General features: G+C 41.0%; 1 protein-coding gene across 13 annotated transcripts in view; it reads left to right on the top strand.

Annotated features, from left to right (window-relative positions):
- LOC144537414 (partitioning defective 3 homolog) overlaps nucleotides 1-13996 on the top strand; it is a 382981-nt gene that overhangs the window by 192525 nt on the left and 176460 nt on the right. For all 13 annotated transcript variants that reach the window (XM_078281137.1, XM_078281139.1, XM_078281130.1 and 10 more), the window contains 2 exons: nucleotides 5756-5895; nucleotides 6424-6552. In XM_078281137.1, the coding sequence (XP_078137263.1) occupies nucleotides 5756-5895; nucleotides 6424-6552 (269 nt within the window). The remainder of the gene's footprint in view (nucleotides 1-5755; nucleotides 5896-6423; nucleotides 6553-13996) is intronic.

Below are 13996 nucleotides of genomic sequence, written 5' to 3'. Positions count from 1 at the left end.
CTTAAAACTATCAAGAAATATTCAAAATCTCTACTTGCCTCTGGGCTTTGTTTAAGTGAGCAGGCCAAAAGCAAACACAGATCAACGGCTTCTTGAAAGCAGAGGTTGTGGTTTGATTCACTCAGGCTACATCACCACGGTCCTGTGGTTGAAATATTAAGATTCAGCAATCAGTCTGCTTCCAGCTGAGGCTGGTTTGTTTGTGGACTTGGACAGGCCTTTTGATACTGCAGCAGTTGTATATCTTAGCCAAGACTAACTGACTTACTGCCAGACTCTCTCTCTCTCTCTCTCTCTCTCTCTCTCTATATATATATCTATATCTATATATATATATCTATATATATATCTATATATATATGTATGTATGTGTATATATATATATATATATATATATATATATATATATATATGTATAATGTGTGATATATATATATATATATATATATATATATATATATACAGTGGTGTGAAAAAGTGTTTGCCCCCCTTCCTCATTTCCTGTTCCTTTGCATGTTTGTCACACTTAAGTGTTTCGAACATCAAACCAATTTAAACAGTAGTCAAGGACAACACAAGTAAACACAAAATGCAATTTGTAAATGAAGGTGTTTAATTATTAAAGGTGAAAAAAAATCCAAACCATCATGGCCCTGTGTGAAAAAGTGATTGCCCCCCTTGTTAAAACATACTATAACTGTGGTTGTCCACACCTGAGTTCAATTTCTCTAGCCACACCCAGGCCTGATTATTGCCACACCTGTTCACAATCAAGGCATCACTTAAATAGGAGCTGCTTGACACAGTAAGGTCCACTCAGAAGATCCTTAAAAGCTACACATCATGCCGAGACCCAAAGAAATTCAGGAACAATTGAGAAAGAAAGTAATTGAGATCTATCAGTCTGGAAAGGGTTATAAAGCCATTTCCAAAGCTTTGGGAATCCAGCGAACCACAGTGAGAGCCATTATCCACAAATGGCGAAGACATGGAACAGTGGTGAACCTTCCCAGGAGTGGCCGGCCGCCCAAAAATTACCCCAAGAGCGCAGCGACGACTCATCCAAGAGGTCACAAAAGACCCCACAACAACGTCCAAAGAACTGCAGGCCTCACTTGCCTCAGTTAAGGTCAGCGTTCATGCCTCCTCCATCAGGAAAAGACTGGGCAAAAATGGCCTGCATGGCAGAGTTCCAAGGAGAAAACCACTGCTGAGCAAAAGAACATCAAAGCTTGTCTCAATTTCTCCAGAACACATCTTGATGATCCCCAAGACTTTTGGGGACAACATTCTGTGGACCGATGAGACAAAAGTGGAACTCTTTGGAAGGTGTGTGTCCAAGTATATCTGGCGTAGAAGGAACACTGCATTTCATAAAAGAACATTATACCAACTGTAAAATATGGTGGTGGTAGTGTGATGGTCTGGGGGCTGTTTTGCTGCTTCAGGACCTGGAAGACTTGCCGTGATAAAAGGAACTATGAATTCTGCTGTCTACCAAGAGATCCGGAAGGAGAATGTCCGACCATCTGTTCGTGTACTCAAGCTGAAACGAACTTGGGTTCTGCAGCAGGACAATGATCCTAAACACACCAGCAAGTCCACCACCGAATGGCTGAAGAAAAACTAAATGAAGACTTTGGAGTGGCCTAGCCAAAGTCCTGACCTGAATCCTATTGAGATGTTGTGGTATGACCTTAAAAAGGCCGTTCATGCTCGAAAACCCTCTAATGTAACTGAATTAGGACAATTCTGCAAAGATGAGTGGGCCAAAATTCCTCCAGGACGCTGTAAAAGCCTCATTGCACGTTATCGCAACACGCTGGTTGCAGTTGTTGCTGCTAAGGGTGGCCCAACCAGTTATTAGGTTTAGGGGGCAATCACTTTTTCACACAGGGCCATGATGGTTTGGATTTTTTTTCACCTTTAATAATTAACACCTTCATTTACAAATTGCATTTTGTGTTTACTTGTGTTGTCCTTGACTATTGTTTAAATTGGTTTGATGTTCCGAAACACTTAAGTGTGACAAACATGCAAAGGAACAGGAAATGAGGAAGGGGGGCAAACACTTTTTTCACACCACTGTATATATGAACCAGTGCTGAGGTGACTCGCCTACTCTTTGTCTCTCTCTTTCTCTTTGATCCTTTTTTTCTGTTGGCGGGAGCAGATGTTAAGTCGAAAGCTGGCACCGAAGCCGTAGCAGCGAGCTTCAGGGAATAGTGCAGCAAGTGAGGGCAGCAGTGCAGGCTAAATGCAACGCACTCGAGGGAAATGCTGTCACAAGCTGCTCTAATATATCTGGCCAGGGTCCCCGAGCGCTGCCAGCAGAGTTTCATAGTTCTTATATACACGGTGGGGCTGCAATGCAAGTTATATATTTTTTTGTTTATAATGTGATAAAGTTCTTCTCTTTTTTTCTGCACACAAACCTCTCATTTCAGTGAAACCAAGCTGGGGCAATGTTGGTGGAGCTCCAGCAGCTCCAGAGACTGTTGCCATCAGTATAGTTTATTTTCACTAGCCACTTCATGGTCTGATTCAACACCAGTCATAACTCTCAAAAGTATTCTTTTGCCCAAGTGACAATAATGGCTTCTGAGATAATTGCTTATGATTAAAATTGGGGCTTACCGGAATGGATGTGCCTCGCTTGTAAACATCAAGCCATTTGTGAACTCTAAATGGAGATGAATTATTGTCCAAATGTTGTTGAATTGGAAATTTAACTAAAGCACTAACATCCAAAATAGTCGAGGGAGGTGTTCCCCTGGAATCCATTTTGACAGTTCCGTATGATTACCATCAGACTTTATCATTACTAATGTACTTTTAAAAAGGCTTCAGCAGTTGTGTTGTTGACTCGTTATTGTTTTAATTTGGTCTAAGTGGGCCTGAATTCCGAGTGGCAGGAGCAGATCTTACTTGGCAAATTAACAAGAGTGACTTAATCAAATACTGCAGTAGAAAAGGACATACACACCCCATTAAGTCATTCTAATGTGCCTCAGCCTCTCCTCATGTTTGCTGTTTAATTGGCTTATTGGAGCCAGGATTCCAACTAATCCAGAAAGGATACAATTACTTTTATCCTGGTCTTCTATTACCCAAAATAAAGACGTCAGTGGTTAATTACTGTAGGCCTATTAGAGATGCATTCTCCTAATTGCCTGATTGGAGACTGTTAATGACGGGATCTTTCAATGGGCAGGAGTTTGATTCTGCTCATTAGGCCATGTGCAGGCCAGGGGAAAGGGAAAGACACTGGCATGAGAGGGGGGTTACAGTGGAAAAGGGAACATAGACTGTGTGACTGTGACTGTGATTTAAAAGGGGAACTATAATGTGCAGCTTATTCGGATCTGAAACTGTAGGAGAGAGGCACAGTAGGATATCACTGATGATGGGGTAATGATCAACAAAACTTTATTTAGAAATCACATTGGCACTTTTTTGGTTAGAGATTTGTCCTCTTTTATTACTGTGTAGTTCAATTTTGAGTACAGCAACTGCACTGAGTAGGAGGCTGATTGCCATGGCCTTTAAAAGTTTGGCGTTCAAGAAGACAAACTTTGCAGATTTAACATTCAACACAAACGATGGCAGCTTTTTCTGTCTGCTTAGTTATCATGCTGCATTGATGGAGGGATCATAGCACGTCATCATCCTCGACAGCTCAACTTTTTGACTTTATAAGCAACCTCTTCATCACCTTTCCACAAGTTTGTTTGTGTGCACAGGCCACAAGAAAGTTGCCACGCGCAGTTCTCCCTCTTTGTGTTTTATTTTGTTCATCAACACCATCACTGTCAGCAAGACGACAGAGAGTTTGTCAGACAGCGAGAGAGACATACTGGGAAAAGTAGGCCATAATGAGCCATGAGGTGCTGACAGCTCTGTGAAATGAGCAGCTACTTTGACATGAATGCTAATCACTATTGTTACCATCAGAGAAGCCTCCGCTGAAACTGCATAATGCGACTTTCCCTACTTGACTGCTAGAAATGCCGACGGCTAGGTTATGCATGGTGAAATGTATCTCTCTGAACACTGTTCCTAATGACTCATTGAAAAGCATTATGTAGCAGGGTTATTTAATTTAATTTAAATTTAAATTTAAATATTCTGTCAAAGAATTATTGGACAAACACAATTTATTTGGTTTACCTCATTCCCTAGCTGACATTTGAAACCATTTCTTGCTTTTATTTGACAAATTCAGGTCTGTTCGGCAGAAAAGGTCAGCCTGAGATCGTCTTATTTATCCGTTATTGTATTTGCCTATTTCCTCCGGACCAGCAATTCATAGTCATTTGATAAACCTTAAAGGTCAGTCTTAAAACCTAAAGGAAATAGTTTTGCACAGCCGCTATCTGAAGTGTTTTCTCAGATTTAGCCTTATCACTCACTGCACTTCAAAAAAGGCGTGTAGCTCTTGCTTAATGATACACCAGTAAGAAAAACAACTATTAATGAACACATAAGGATCACTGCTTTCTACATTATGCAAACTTTAAACTCTCTATATATAGTAGAAGGTTGCCTTGACCCAGACATGATTTGAGCGCAGCCTCCTGCCCTGCTGTTGTACCAAAAAGTCCAATGGTTTTTTGGTTTAAACATCTGGCACATGGTACGCGGATGATTTAGAAAACAGCATTTTTGCTATTTTTGCTATTTAGGTGAAATTCACTACATTTCAAGAGGCTATTGAGCAGCATTTTGATGCATTTTGCAATCCATAATCATTCACTTTTCTCTGCTTATTCTGGTCACTAACCGGCCTTTAATCCGACCATGACTTGCGAGAGTGGCTTTAAAGTCCACATGCACTTATCATAAACACTCAATTTTGGTTCATAGCATTGACGCTATATTTAGAGTTAGGGACATATTTTCATTTTGACTTCCTAGAACATGTGAGTGAGACACACCCTGATGGCAAGGATGGAAGTAAGTATGTTTGTATTAACTATAGGTGGTTCAGAATATGGTAGAAAACCATAATTTGATCCCTGCATTGTGGTTTCTCATGTTACAGCGGCATGTAATGAAAAGGAGCTTTCAGAAATGGTTTCAAGAGTCTGTCCAGTTTCTAAGAGTCACAGTGAAAGCCCCATGACAGCGCGGCACAACATTTTTAGGTTCCTTTCTCTTACTTTTCTTTTTATTAGAAATGACTACCATGAGATAAACAATATTTCTTCTAAAAAGCATATATAGGAACAAAACAAATAGTTTTCATAGCCACAGTGTTATATAGTACATACTGGTTGTCTGTTAGTGACTTTTTGAAATGAAAGCAAGAAAATGAATGTCACTATGTTTACCTGGAGAAACAAATCTTTTGTTGTTGACATTTATGAACTCATATGGAGGTGCTGGAGCACTTTACTAAACATAAACACATGCGCATTATTTACTTCTTCCCTCTTCAGAACGATAAAGCTTCTACAAGGCAGTAAATCAGTAATATCACTGTGATATTTCTGTGATGGCACAGCGCGAGAGCGGTCGGTTGACGGTTGACAATCTTTCATTTTTACTGTCCAGGTTCATGCACTCCATGCTGGCAAGACATACCTAATGAAGTGTCCTTGAGCAAGACACTGAAGTCTCAAGGATTGGTGTTGTGTAGGAAACTTCTGAACTCGCTTTATTGCAATTAGGCATGAAAAAAAAAAAAAAATACTCCGTAAAATATCACATTACATTTCTTACTATATTCATATTTTTTTTCCATTATTCCTAGGTCCAGAGGGTCTTGGGTTCAGCATCACATCCAGAGACGTCCCCATTGGTGGCAGTGCTCCCATTTATGTCAAAAACATCCTTCCTCGAGGAGCCGCCATCCAAGATGGCCGATTGAAAGCTGGAGACCAGCTGCTGGAGGTGGGGCAGCACTTCCTTGCAACCTCTAACCATTATGTAGTGTTCACATACAATCTCACATGTGTGCTCTGTGAGATTGCATGTTATTTCAAAGACTAATTACTCTTTTGCTGGTATGGTTTTTGTTCTGAAATTAAATTTTCCAGAGCTTTTTGTTGAAAGGAGTCAAACAATCTGCGTTCCCTATGGCTAAAACAATTCAGCTCCAGCTTTGAATTGCTGACGAAAAGTGGTTAGACGGAACAATATTTTGATTATACTTCAATCAGACTGACATGAAAATCAGCTAGTGCTCACTTTAGGGGGCAATAACCCATGCTTAATACCAGCTCCAACTGGCTCAGAGGGTAATCTGCATAAAGGTTATGTGGAGGCCATACAGAAGATTTCCCCTCATTAAAATGGAAGAGCTCTTTGATTTTTGTTTTTCTTCCGAGTTTGCGTGTATCTGAGTGTCCGTGTTTATTTTCGCCTGCATATATGTGCTTATCTGAGTACTTATGATACTGTGTGTTGGTATATGTGCAGGTTAGTGGAGTGGACCTGAATGGTAAGAGCCAGGAAGAGGTGGTGGCCCTGCTCCGAGCCACGCCCATGGGCGGGACTGTGAACCTGTCGGTGATTCGCCCAGAGGACTCCCTGCTGCCCCGAGAAGTGGTCAGTAGCCAGCCAGCACCTCACCTTATAACATATTTTCAATACAGCTGTCCCACTCAGAAAACAGAAAAATATCACTTTACGTGTGACAGTTGATTGCAACAAGTTGGAATTCTCACACGTCTTAAAGGGCCAAGTACTTGATACTGGAAAAGAATGGTACCAAAAAGAAACACAGAACAGAATGCTATCTTTATATAGTTTTTATTAGTGCCTTTGCCCGGGTCCGATTTTTCCCGCAAAGTCACAAAATGATTTACGGATGGTAGACAGAGCTACAGTAACACATTCTGATGGGTCACAGATTTCTTTGTAACACCGGAAAAGCCTGTTAGTGAGTATCCAGCCAGGTTAAAGGTAGCAGGAGATTTCTTTATATAGGCCTAATTGTATTTTAATTTTATTTTGGAAGTTATATGTTGTAGTTGTGGCTGGTACTGGGGCAGGACCATCACAGAAAAGTAGGAAATTAAACGAAAAACAGCTAAAAGGGAAAGTGAAAGACAAAATCGAAATCCGAGTCACACTCGGTCGGGTTTTCAACAGATGGAGACAATTATGGGATTGTAAATGGTTCAAAACTGACGTTGTTATTATTACGTTGGTTGCTACAACAAACTCTTAATGCTTTGGCTCGTGACACAGTGACAGTGATACCCGATTTAGCTTACGATACATCCAAAGGAGGCTAAGTTACCGTATGCAACACCTGAAATGCAACGATGCATCAGTAACTTATTGTCTTATTGTAAATGAATGATATTCTGTGTCAGAAAAACATTCATCGCAACTGTATGGCCTCCCGGTAACGCTAACGCAGTCATACAGTGGGCAATACAGCACCGTAAAGAAACCCAGAAAAGACCTTTACGACAGCATGTGTGGTAAAACTCTACCGCTTTTGTTCAAACTGAAAAGTTACTTATAGCCACTTTAAAATAAAAAAAATATTAGAAAAGGGAGAATAACTTAGATGGTAATTGTTTTGCTGTATAATACAATTATTATTGTTTACAGGATATTAACTAAACTCCCATAGTCAATTTGATCCAAAATATATCCCAGCTAACTCAATGAACTCCCTCTAGGGACCCTATCTTGCACCCGGCGCAGCGTAGCGCAAAACCCAACGCAAGTGTCTTTGCTAGTTTAAGACCGACACAGTTGTCAGTCCGTCCAGCGCCCGCGTCGTTTAAATAGCAAATGCACCTGCGCCCATCTGTGCGCCCATGGGCGTGCTGGTCTTACAGGGAGGTGTGTTCAGGTGCATTCTTGGCTTGTTGCTGCGGGAAGTGATCGTGCCATTGACCAACAAAAACCTGGTCTAAAGTCAATAGCGCAGCATTTCATTGTTATTTTAACAGCGCATTAGTAAAATGTGCCTTGGCTTATGCACAGCGCGCGCACACTATGCTTGTTACACACACAGGGAAGCACAGCAACACACAAACATGCAAAAGATTACAAATAAAAATATTACGGTGCAAATCTGCCATCATAATAGCAATGCGCCAAGGTCCAAACGCGCCTGGCTTTTAAAGGGAATGGGAGATGACACTCTGATTGGTTTATTGCATGTTACGCCCAAAACACAGCTGTGAATTAATGAAGACACTAAGTACAACCCTTTTGAACCATGCGCCCGGCGCACGGACCCTTTTTTCTGCCGTCAAACTAGCAAAAGTGGATTTATACACGCCCTAAACGTACCTGCGCCAGGCGCTTCACGCCGTACACTTAGATCGTTAAAATAGAGCCCTAGGAATTAAAATAAAAATAAAAATCAGTAAATGTGTAACATTCAGTGCAGCTGGGATATGGATTTGTCATGGTGGCTGCACTGATTTGCTTTTTACTGCTCCTTCATCCCATCAACTTTTGTTTATCTATCTCTCCATTATACCCTCTGCATTACAATTTTTACATTCTTGTGTCGTATGCATAATTCTATCAGTGTTGTATTCACTAAAAGAGGTTGATAGCTGCTTCCCTCGGAAAGATGTATGCCTACAAAATACATGTCTTAAAAATCACAGTGATTATGAATTAACAAGTGATAATTCTAAACTTGCGGCATTGAAGTTCATATGCACCTTAATATTTTGCAGTCAGCCCACTTTTACCCACACAGAATGAGAATTGAGAATCATTGATCACACACGGTTCCCTAAGTTTCACACCTTTAGTGCAGATGCGCAGTGCACACACTCACACATCACATAGAAGCACACACAGACACTCGCACTCAGACACACATTCTACGTACAGGGTGACTTTGGCTGTCGTGCAACAGATGGTGAGGCTACTGACCTCGTCCAGCCTGCGCTCAGTCGCTCTGACAGCAGGCTCGGGGCGGCACAGCACCTTGGCAGGCCAGGGGCCCCTGATGCCAACCTCAATCCTACCCATAATACTCAGCCCGGCACCCGGGCTGTTAACCCCGCCATAGGAGCTGTTCAACCTGTGGAGTAATGGCCCTCTGAGACACATTTTACTCTGCTAATGTGCTGTTTCTCCAGTTAGAAATGCACAACCCCCAGACTTAGCTCCAAATGTATCGGTCTACAGCTTTTCTTTAATTTTAATATTCATAAAGTGGCAAATGGGCTCATATTTCATTCCTACTATCAAAGAACAGTGGAGTCCCAAGATTTAAATGTAGGAAGCTTTCTCAATCTCAGAATTTGATGTTAAAAGTGTAAAGGCAAAATAATGTGGCTATACATGATCTTATTGGTTGCTGCTGACCTTCAAGTTATTCACCAGTCTCTTTAACCACTACAGCCAGCACTTACATTCTAACTGGAGGGATGCACCAAACTGATTCTTACCTCTTGTCAGCAGCCTCGAACGCCAGAATGATGCCGAGAGTAGTGTAAAAAAAATGCAAAGCTACCCGTGGGCTGTCGACTCATGAGAGGTGTGGTGTGAGAGTTTGATGGCTACGCTCTCCTAGCTCCTCAGGCATGATGCGATTAGAAAAAGCCCATCATCATCACTGTCTAATGACCAACTTCTGAGAGAGAGAGAGAGAGAGAGAGAGAGAGATACTTAATATTTCATCCCTTTCCACGGCAGATTAGCATTTTGCTACTCTCTTCCTTACTGTTCCTTTTTTCTCGTCCTCTCACACACTTTCCCATTTCCCAGCAGTGCTTTCACAAATCTCAGTAATCCCTACAAGTATGTTCATAAAAATCAGATAAGGAGGCCAAGGCTCTGCTGGTGACAGTTATTGCAAATAAAGCATGGAGGAAAAGCATGGCTGGTAATTGCCTCCTCTGTCACACACTCTGGATTGGTGCGCAAGCATGTGTGCGTGCGTGCATATATATATATATATATATATGACACACTCTAGTGCCAGGACGCACATAAACACACATATGTAGATGATCGTTTACTTGCTGTCATTCATATAATTCCCTCGATTGACAATGCGATGATGTTTTAAATTGTAGTGTGAGTGACATGCCAGAGAATTGCAGGCGTCTGTCAAAGATGAATAGCCTTACACACACACACACACACACACACACACACACACACACACACACACACACACACACACACAGGAGATCCAGCCATATAGATACAAAATAGAAAGTAGATATTTTGGTGGAGGGAGGGATTCCTCCACGTCTCCTTTTGTTTAGATGTTTTAATGTATGCCAGCCGTACTGCACGCGCCCCCATAGAAATAAATTTACCCTCCCAGCATGTTTGCGCTGCGTCTGTAATTACCACGGTCGGGGTGTATTTCGGCATGCTTTCAGTAGCAATAGCAGTAGCTCTCGATATCTTTCAATAAGTATGTACTCGCTGCGAAGAGAAAAGGTTAAAAGGTAAATAGAGCAGAATGGGGTGTCTCTGTGATTTCAGGCTGTCTGGGTATCTTTCCCTTTTTACTCCAGGGATATCAATAGATACTTTCAGATGGATACAGTATGTTGTATCAGAGAAGTAGAGCAGCTTTAACCTTTACCAAAAACTGGACTCATCACTAATAAGCTTGCCCTTTCATACTTCTTTCTTCTCTCTTAAACCTTTACTATCCATGATATTACAGTCATTTGTAATATTCCTTATAGAGGAATATTTGCCTCTTTGGTTCTGTTGTGTTGTATAAGTTTGGTTCTATGTGACAAACCATTTGAACTTCCGGTTATAAACATTCATTGAAAGAGGAGGGGAGAGACGAGCAGAGACATTCAGACAGAGTTCTCTATGAAAGCGATGCTTGAACCCAGAAGACGCAGTAGCGGGCGCTGATCAATGGCAATGTGAACAAAGTCACTTTAAGCTGTGTTATTCCTTCACTTGACAGCTCTGGGAGTTTGAATGAGGGATTGGTAGGCAGGATTTTAACAGACTAAAGGCAAAAGTCAAAGGGATTGCTCCCCCCTATGGGTTTGGAGGTTAATTCATCACTTGTGTCATGAGAGAGGGCTGTTATGAGGAGGTAGAAAGACTTGCATCAGACATACCTTGGTAAAGAATATGCATGAATATGAACATGACTCAGTGCTTTGTGATCTTTAGAAAACGTTGTGAATGGTCTCTGAGTGTGTGCGTCTTCACACCTTTGTAATGATTCTTATTAGAGGTAAAAGAATTTGGAGAAAGAGTTCATCAGACATAAAGAGACTAAGGAATGGGGTAAGAGAGACAGGGGTTGAAAGAAAATGGACATTTAAATGGAAAATGATCTAAAAGTAATCAGCAATTGAAATATGGATGGATTGGAGTTAGGTTTGGGTAATATTCAAAGCAAATGGTGTTTGATTCTGCCTCAGCATTCCCCTCTGTCACTTAGTCCGACACCAACCACCATGCTCTACCCTCTCCCTTCATATTATTGTAGGGGCGACCCCGAATAGTTGACTACTTGACGGTTCGATCTAAGGAGCCTGTTTTGAATCTCACAGTCGAACCGTCGCAGTGGTGAAAAACGTGGTTATGAAACAAAGGATCTGATTTTACATAGAATTGCTTTGTTTCACCCAATAAAATCATGATATATGGCCTATTTTGGAATACATGTCTTAATCAGAGCACTCACATAAGAATATAGCACTATCAGAGTGCAATTTGTTTTTATATTTATGAACGACAAGTTGGGGTAACTTGCAGAGCTCGCAGCTCTCTCTCATTGACTGTCCACTCACTCCCTTGTCGTTCCCCTTCTTTCTGTGGATTGCTACAATGGGGGCAAATTATGTAAGGGCTGAAAGTTCTATTTACAACAACTAAAAGCAAGCAGGCTAACTAAGTGACGTGTCTGTCTGTCTATCGATTTCTGCTCCGTTCTATTATTATTTTTCTACATACAGCTTAAACAGAGGGGCAATAACACAACTGACAACACATGGAGCCGAGCGCGTTTCAGCTTTTTTGTCTGTGTGGAAAAAATGCAAGCCATTGTTGCTATTGAGAAGGGAAAAAAAACTTTCAGCGATCAGTCGACTATAGGCATGTCTTGACCAATCAAATTTGACTTTGTAAATTCTTAGTCAGGGCACCAACATTATTCATGACCTTGGATGCAATCACCTGACCACAGCGAGGCTCAACAGTAAAGTTGTATTACAAAACATCCCCAGACACACTAACACACATGCATACCACTGAAATACACACATAGAAGCAAGCAAGGCACATTTAAACACACACATATACACTACACACTTCCCACGCATAGCCGGTGGATGTTATTTATTGTTGGCATTTATCTCCCAGCGACCAGCACTGTTTGTGCTTATAGCTGCGAGCGACACTGAGCCTTCAGTCCACATCGCCCGGCTGTGTGGAGTGGAGATTGTTTTTCCAGCTCCCTTTTTTTCCTGTAATAACCAAGTCAAATGTTACGCTTCACTGTGCAACAAGCAATGGTAACAGTCAAGAAATGAGGAACCATTCCTGCCTCCTCTTAAAAATGTCCACACCCTGCCACCAGTGATGGAATTCACAACATCATTTCACCTGTTGTGGTGCCATTAAGAGCAGACACAGCCAAACAAAGACAGAGGAACATAATCTGTGACGGCCAGTTTATTACATGAACAGTTAGTTGTAGGAAATATAGTGCAGGCCTGCCAGTGACAAATCATTTTAATTCATTCTAAACCTCTCGTTACAGTGTGAGTGAATTAGCCTGTTGATATTGTTGCTGTGTCAGCATGACTGCTGGGATCTCAGCTCCTTGTCATGAATACACTCAGTCATCCCCTAAACATATTTAAAACAACACCACACATTCTAAACCACTCCATGAAAAACGTGACACACAATATGGGCTTGATTAGTCACATATGCTCAAGTGCCATAAAAACGTTGTTAATTCTTGCCCTTACATCATTCCGTGACCTTAGATGAACAGTATTTTTTTTTTAAACTTCTAATAGGACTAGGGACCATGGAGAACAAATGGGCTTGTGAAGCTGCTGTTGTAACACTGTGAACCGCATACGAGCAATTAAACAGTACATTAAAATCCCCTCTTTACGATCATATCACACTTGTCACTGATTCATTAGTAGCTTTATCTGCCAAGCAATGAGAATCTTAATTGCAAAATTAATTCTGGCCTCTGATTGATGTGACCGTCAAATTTATGGCTCGTGTGAATGCTGGGTTACGCAGTAGACAAATGCGTGACAGTATTGCTGACAATTATAGCAGACTAATGGCCTGTTTCATAAGTGCCAACCCTGGTGGCCGTGTTTAAAATCCTCCCTGCCATGTTTTTACCACTGGACTGTAATTGAGGCATTCAGGACTACTCCATTTGCAGTAAATTTGCTTTTGTTGAAATCCTATTTATATAAGTATCTGAAATCAGTTTATACAGTAGAAATAGAAGCACTGGTTCCCCAACATGGATGATATGGTATCCAAACAAGCTCACCGTTGTTTTTTTTCTTCCAAGTCAAGGCAATCATCGTCAGTATTGCATTCCTTTGCACAATTATTCACAGCAGATGATATCCCTGTTCCTTTTTCTTTAGCATTCCTCTAACAGTGGTACACAGCTGGCTTTTGTTGTGGTGCCCACAGTACCAGAGGTGGAAAAAGTACTAAATATTGTACTCAAGTAAAAGTACCAATACGTTGATGAAATATTACTCAAGTACAAGTGAAATTACCTATCTGAAAATGTACTCAAGTAAAAGTAATAAGTAGTTCATTTAAAATGTACTTCAAGTAAAAGTTACTTTGTTACATAAAAAAAAAAACTGTAAAACGGGGCGGGGGGATTTAGCCAGTGTCCTACATACGTTGTCCTACGGTTTGCTAGTGTTAGACAAAAATTAGCAATGCCACGAAATATGTTTTGCTAATTGGCAATTTGCTATTAGTCATGAAAACTTCGTTTGAAGTACCAATGCATTTACCAAAACATGCTTCTGCAGATTAGATGTGGAGTTATTGAATGGTGCCAGTT

The sequence above is a fragment of the Sander vitreus genome, chromosome 22, assembly GCF_031162955.1.
Source record: "Sander vitreus isolate 19-12246 chromosome 22, sanVit1, whole genome shotgun sequence".
In the NCBI taxonomy this organism is placed as follows: Eukaryota; Metazoa; Chordata; class Actinopteri; order Perciformes; family Percidae; genus Sander; species Sander vitreus.
This window is presented reverse-complemented; position numbering and strand designations above follow the sequence as displayed.